The sequence below is a fragment of the Pelodiscus sinensis genome, chromosome 1, assembly GCF_049634645.1.
Source record: "Pelodiscus sinensis isolate JC-2024 chromosome 1, ASM4963464v1, whole genome shotgun sequence".
In the NCBI taxonomy this organism is placed as follows: Eukaryota; Metazoa; Chordata; order Testudines; family Trionychidae; genus Pelodiscus; species Pelodiscus sinensis.
In genome coordinates this window covers 331,467,453-331,474,408 of record NC_134711.1, presented here as the reverse complement: position 1 = coordinate 331,474,408, position 6,956 = coordinate 331,467,453, and the positions used below count along the sequence as shown (strand labels likewise).

The following is a 6,956-nucleotide window of genomic DNA, read 5'->3' as shown; positions in this document are numbered from 1 at the left end:
GTAAAATATTTAAATAAATAATTCCTCCTGACAATGATGACTAATAAATCCAAAATAGAGCAGTTCTCATCTGTCCACTGAAAGCCAGGCCGGCACAGCTGAGAAGAAAACCAGTGGGAACTGTGGATGAAGCATAGTAGGGAACTACTTAAAAGAAACACACATTTTGTTTCTGGATTCAATGTGAGTTTAAAATCCCACCAGAGGCCCTGTTAAATATCCTACTCCGGCCTGACCCCAGCTGGGCTGTGAAGAAGTGGGTCTCTCCCTCTGTGCTGGCAGCAGAGTCCCTATTGCCCAGGGTGGCATCTGGGACACTGAGGAGTAAGGAGGCAGAAATGTTCCTGGTTCATGGAGTTTGTGGGGGACTCTGGCGTCCCCACCTCCCTAGTTCCTGTGAATATGGGGGTTTCTCTCCCACACCAGCAGCCACCCTTCAAACTGGGAAGCCCGGGTATCTCTCACCCTCCTGGGCACGGAGCCAGCAGCAGAGTCTCCAGAATTTGAGGAGGAACCTGGCATCCCGACCACATACGAAAGCAGAAGAGCACCAGGCATGGGGCCAGCAGCTGGGATCCTGGCCAGGGGGCGGGGACACTGAGGCAGAAGAGCCCCAGGGACACAGCGGCTGGTAGCTGGAACTCAGCACACAGGATCTGCAGCCACTGGGGCAGAGAGAAGAGGGCCTGGTGTACAGGGCCATTCCCACATCAACAATTACTGCGATGTGGTCTCCCTTCTCCACTGTGACAGCCACCATGCTGGGAAGGAGGGCTAGGTCTCTTCCCCTCTCCCCCAACCTCATGGCCCTGATGACTAGTCTTAACCCAAAGACTTTCAACAGGTTTTTCTCCAGTTTAATATTTCAGCTTTCAAAATGTACCCTGTGTTCTTACATATGATGCAACTTCTTCACTGTTTCTCCTCCACTTGTGCTTCTTGAATGGTTTATACGCATCCATGAGAGTGCTCCAGTCCCGTGAGTTACCCCAGCCAGTCTCCGTTATTCCAATCATATCACTGTACTTTCTGCTACGACTTCCATTTCTTCCTGTTTGTTTCGCAGGCTTCTTATATTCATATAGAATATATGATTTAGTTGGAATTGGAAGATATGATTTAGTTGGGTTGATTTAGTTGGAATTGGTCCTGCCTAGAGCAGGGGGCTGGACTTGATGACCTTCTGAGGTCTCTTCCAGTTCTATGATTCTATGATTCTATAAGCAGGCATCAAAGATAACAAACCAATTACCCTATTTTCTCAGTGTAAATCGGGAGATTTCCTCTGTTATTCTCTTCACCTTTGTTTCCTCCCAAGGTATGTCTAGACTACATGCCTCTGTCGACAGAGTCATGTGAAATAGGCTGCCCGACATAGTCAATGAAGCGGGGATTTATATATCCCTGGCTTCATTAAAATAAAAATGGCTACCACGCTGTGCTGGCTCAACTGATTGTCGGCACAGAGCAGCAGTCAAGACGTGGATCGGTTGACAAGGGAACCCTCTTTCAACTGATCCCTTATCAGTTATGAGGTTTACAGGTCGGTCGACAAAGGCTTCCCTTGTCGACCAGTCCACGTCTTGACTGCTGCTCTGTGCCAACAATCAGCCGAGCTGGCAGAGCGTGGCGGCCATTTTTATTTTAATGACGCCAGGGATATTTAAATCCCCGCTTCATTGACTATGTCGGGTAGCCCATTTTACATGCCTCTGTCGACAGAGGCTCGTAGTCTAGACATAGCCCCAGAGTCCCACTTCCCTGCTTATCTCAGAGCTTAGGCCACCATTCTCTGGAGAGCTTAGTTGAAAGCCTCCTTGCAAGGTTAGCAAGCCGGCATGTGAAGATGCTCTTCCCTCTCTATATTAGGTGGATCCCCTCTCTTCCTAGCAATCCTTGCTCCTGGAACAACATCCCAGGATCAAAGAATCCAAAGCTCTCTTTCCGACACCACCTGTAAAACCAGGCATGTAACCTCCACAATTTGATGGTCTTTACCTGGGCCATTTCCTTCAACAAAGAGGATGGATGTGGACATGCCTTGTGCCTCAAACACTATTATCCTTCCTCCCAGAGCCACACAGTCTGCAGTGACTTACTAAAGGCCATTCTTGACAGTATCATTGGTGCCCAGATGGAGTAGTAAGAGGCAGGAGTCCCATGACTTGATCAGCCTCAGCAGACACCGTCACCATCCGAATTCTAGCTTGGGTGCAAAACCTGGTAGAAACTGGACCTCTTGTCCTTTTGACATCTCTTCCATAGTATCAAGACCAGCTTGTACTTTCTCCAGGTGAATTCACTTCTATCCCCTAGGAGAAAGGAAAAGAATGTCACACCGTGTGTAGGTCACAACTCCTGACTGCACACTATCCAGATTGCCCTCTTTCTATGATCCTCTTCAGATGTTGTATTTACAGCTTACAGAAATATGAAAGGCATAAAAAACTCAGTGTGAACTCCCCCACCTCCGAGGCACACCGCCCAGGCAAACTCCCTCTTTTTGTCTGGCATTTGATTACTGGCTTCTTTTTTATAAAGCGGGTGGCTCAGAGCAGTTGGCCGGAATCAAAGCTTTCCCTTGAATCAACCACTCAGGGCCCATCTGGAACAAAGCCTCCCAATCCACACTTTTCAAACAAAGACACAGTCAGAGAGTCACACTTCCAGCCAACAAACACATGGTCAAACGGCTCCACAACTAGCTCCAGTCAAACAATTGTCACAGCCGACAGATGACTGGAGAGTCACCTCACCAGCACACAACACAGCCTCCCCATAGTTGGGGCTACTGTTTGCTTGCTGCTCAGCCTTGAATACAGGCCTTCGCATACAACATTTACTGCCTACCCTTTCTGGAGTCCTGGGGCTCATAACTGACCGCTGCTCATTCCTGACAAAGGGCTTGTACTCAGAGACTTTTTCTCTTCTTTCAGGCTCGACACCCTCCCTGGCTAATGTTTTGCTCGAACGGCTGCCCATAGTCACAGGTTTTGGCCTGCCTGCCTATTCCCACACTGTGAGTGACCCCTAGCCATGTAGTGAGCTGGAGTGGCCTCCCATTTATGCAGAGGGCAGGGCCAGACAGAGGCATGGGCGAGCCGGGCAGCTGCCCAGAGTGCCAACCGATGGGGGGCGCCTTATGGCAGCTGTAAAGGGCGCGTGGTGTCCCTGGTAACTCCCTTACTAGGGTGATGGCCAGAGATGTAGAGTGGTGGTGTGGCCTCTCTCTGACCCAGAGTGGGAGTAATGTGGAACCTGCAAGCAAAATGAAAGATTTGATGGGAAAGTGGGAAATGTCAAAAGAGCTATGAGCTCTGAAGGAATATTGGCTCTTGCTGACCAGAAGCATTTCTTGAACATACCCAAACATGCTGTGGGGCAAAAAGGTGGCAGCTGTGGATGTGATGGCTCCTCTGGCTGATGGTTTGAAAAGACATAAAAATGTGTTGTGAATAAACCAGAAGGGGGGGTGGAGGTTAATCTTAATTGGAAGCCGGGTTCTGTTTTACCCCAGTCCCCTAATCCTTTGAATTCCATTGATCGCATTAGAAAAAAGAATTCCAGTGCTGGGAGGAAGCAGGTAGCTGAAGTAAATGTGGTGACCCTCCCGCCATCTACGCTGCCCAAAATATTGGGCATCTTCTGGTTCAGTTCCAGGGAAATCGATTTCAATGCCTGCCTCACTCAGCTCTATTTTTTCACTGTTTCTCGGTGATGGAGTCAAGAATCTTCGTGGCCATGGCGTTGGATCACTACGTGGCCATCTGCCCTCCCCTGAAACATTCCACCATCCAGACAAACCCCGTGGTGGCCAAGGTCTGACTGGCCGTGGGGCTGCGTCATGGCTTCATCATACTGCCCTTTGTCCTCCTGGCAAGGCAGTGGTCATATTGTTGATTGAACATGGCCCCCCAGCCTTACTATGCATACATGGCCGTTGTGCAGTGGACCTGAAGCTATTACCGCACCAGTAATTACTACGACTTCTTTGTGCTATTCTGTGTTAATGGTTGCCAGAAAGACGACCAGGTGCCTCCTGGCATGCTGACACAGCCCCTGCCACTCGCCTTCTTGCTCTCTGGGGCTTCTCACCGCCCATCCTGCTGGGCCAGCTCCCTAATCTCCCCTAGCCAAGGCACAAAGCTGAGATCCCTGCCTCCTCGAGAAGCAGCACAGACTCTGAATCTCTTCAGGTCCAAGGCGAGTGCAGTTTAGGGCCCAGCTTCCTGGGATCCCCCTCCCCAACTGGGATCGGACCCCAAAGAATTAGGTAAACCCCCTTTTACAACGAAAGGGGGAATGTGCCCACTGATGGCTCCCCCCGGTAACAATCATTTACACTGGGTTTGGCAGAATATAAAAGTGATTTTATTAGGTACAAGCAGTCGGATTGAAGTGGTGATAAGTGAGAACAGGCAGAGCGAAGTAGGTTACAAATCAAAAGAAACCAAAATGCTTGGCTAATTCAACACTGAAACCTCAGCACAAACTTTTTCAAACTCGCCCTAAAACCTCTTATCCAGCCACCCTGAGGACTTTGGCTCCTTTCTTCAGGTATGGCCCAGTCAAAAGACCTAGACGCCTCCTTTTCTGTTCTTTTGAAAGATTTCCCTTATTGTATGGGGGTGTGTCTAGACTACAGAGTTTTGTCGACAAAAGTCTACTATACCTGCGTCTATACTACCGCTGAGTTCTGTCGACATAACGTCGACAGAACTCAGCAGTTTTGTCGACGCTGGTAAACCTCATTTTACGAGGCATAATGCCTTCTGTCGACAGAGTTCCGTCGACAGAAGGTGTTATTGCATGTAGGGTTGTGTCTAGACTACGGGGTTTTGTCGACAAAGTAGCTTGCTTTGTCGACAGAACTGAATGTAGTCTAGACGCTCTTTGTCGACAGAAGCTTAGTCGACAGTATCTGTCGACAAAACTTCTGTCGACAAAACCCTGTAGTCTAGACGTACCCTGGGAGTCACCTGGCCACTTCCTGACAACACGGCTAAGCCTTAAGGAGAAAGGCTATTTGCGTATGATTGCCCAGACAATGAAGATCCACTTGGTGGCTTTCCATTTACACATTTAAGAAACATAAAGCATTCCCTACTCTATATGTGTAATTTTACACACCAGAATGATACACGCACCAATATAAGATAAACAGAACCAGCAGATTAAGACACGAAGATTGATGGGTTACATGAAATAATTTGCTCAAAGTGCCTTTGAATTTGGTATATTTATGGCCACATGTCACAAAGCATGGCGGGGGGTGGGGCATCACAGTACCCTAAGAAGGATAGAAATCTAGCTAGATGCTTGAGCTCAATGGTAATGTCCAGTTGGTAGCTGGTATCAATCAGAATGTGCCAGGTTTGGTCCTGGGTCTGGTTTTATTGCACATTGTTATTAATGATCTGGATGATGGGATAGTTTGCACCATCACCAAGTTCAAGCATGAAAGAGGCATAAGGATCTAGCACAAAAGGGTTTTTGTGCAAAATGGACATGTCCACATATTCACAACAAAATGAAAGTTGTTGTGCTGCAGTGGCAAAGGGGTGGAGCACCAGGCATGCAGCTAACTGCACTTGGAAAGTTGGTGCCTTTTTGCATAGAACTTGGTCTGAGAGCCGGGGCAAACGCTTTAGATCCATTTATGTGTAAAGACCCGGAGCAGCCTGTTCCGGATCTGTTTGGTCCTCACCCCATAGATGATGGGGTTTAGCATGGGAGGCACCAGGAGATACAAGTTGGCAAAGAGAATGTGGAAATAAATGGGCACATTCTGGCCAAAACGCTCAGTGAAAAAAGAGAAGAGACCTGGGATGTAAAAGGCTAAGATGACACAGAAGTGGGAGCCGCAGGTCCCAAAAGTCTTGAGCCGGGTGTCCTTTGTGGGCAGACTGAAGATGGTCCTGAGGATCTGAGTATAGGACACAGAGATAAAAAACACATCCAGACTGATCACACAGAATGTCACAAAGAGGCCGTAGTAACTACTGACACGGATGTCGGCGCAGGCCAGCTTGACAACGGCAATGTGCGCGCAGTAGGTATGGGCGATGATGTTGCTTCTGCAATATGGCCACTGCCTTGCCACGAAGGGGTAGGGAAATACGAGGAGGCTGCTGCGTAGCAACACGGCCAGGCCGATTTTGGTGACCACCTGGTTGGTGAGGATGGTGGAATGTCTCAGGGGTTCACAGATGGCCACGTAGCGATCCAAAGCCATGGCCACGAAGATCCCAGACTCCACTGCTAAGAAGGTGTGAATGAAGAACATCTGGGTGAGGCAGGCACTGAAATCGATCTCCCTGGAACTGAACCAGAAAATGCTCAGGGTTTTAGGCAGGATGGACGTGGATAGAACCAGGTCAGTGACGGCCAGCATGCAGAGGAAATAGTACATGGGCTCGTGAAGGCTTGGCTCTGTCTTCACGATGAAAAGGATGGTGAAGTTCCCCAAGATGGCCATGGCGTACATGGTGCAGAAGGGGATGGAGATCCAGACATGGGCTGCCTCTAGGCCAGGAATGCCCAGCAGGATGAAGGTGGAGGGTTTGGTAAAATTGGATATGTTGGCGTCTGACATGGAGCAGCGGAGGCGTCCAACTTTGAGGTATAACACTCTCTCCTGCGTATATTGTGCATTCCCCTGACTTCCTTTATGTGCCCGGCTCTAGGGAGATGGTTGCAGTAGAAATGCCTAAATGGAGAGACAATGTGAATATGAGACACTAAATGAACAGCTGGAGGCTGTGAAGGAGATTGGTTGCTCTTCACACACGGAGAAATGGCATTTTCATTAGTCAGAGAAAAGAATTCTGAACAACGGGCCTTGCTGATGCCAATTCCATCTTTGGTGGTGTCCATGTGCCAGCGACTCCCACATATCATAGTGTGGGAATCCTTAACGGGCACCAAGAGGAAACATGGATGTGGATATTGGTTAT

At 48.8% G+C, this 6,956-nt stretch overlaps 1 protein-coding gene across 1 annotated transcript; it reads right to left on the bottom strand.

Moving 5' to 3' along the window:
• Positions 1-5,647: 5,647 nt before the first annotated feature.
• LOC102446221 (olfactory receptor 52E4-like) lies at positions 5,648-6,595 on the bottom strand. The gene has a single exon (XM_006126319.3). The coding sequence runs from the start codon at positions 6,593-6,595 to the stop codon at positions 5,648-5,650; it is 948 nt and encodes a 315-aa protein (XP_006126381.2).
• Positions 6,596-6,956: the final 361 nt, after the last annotated feature.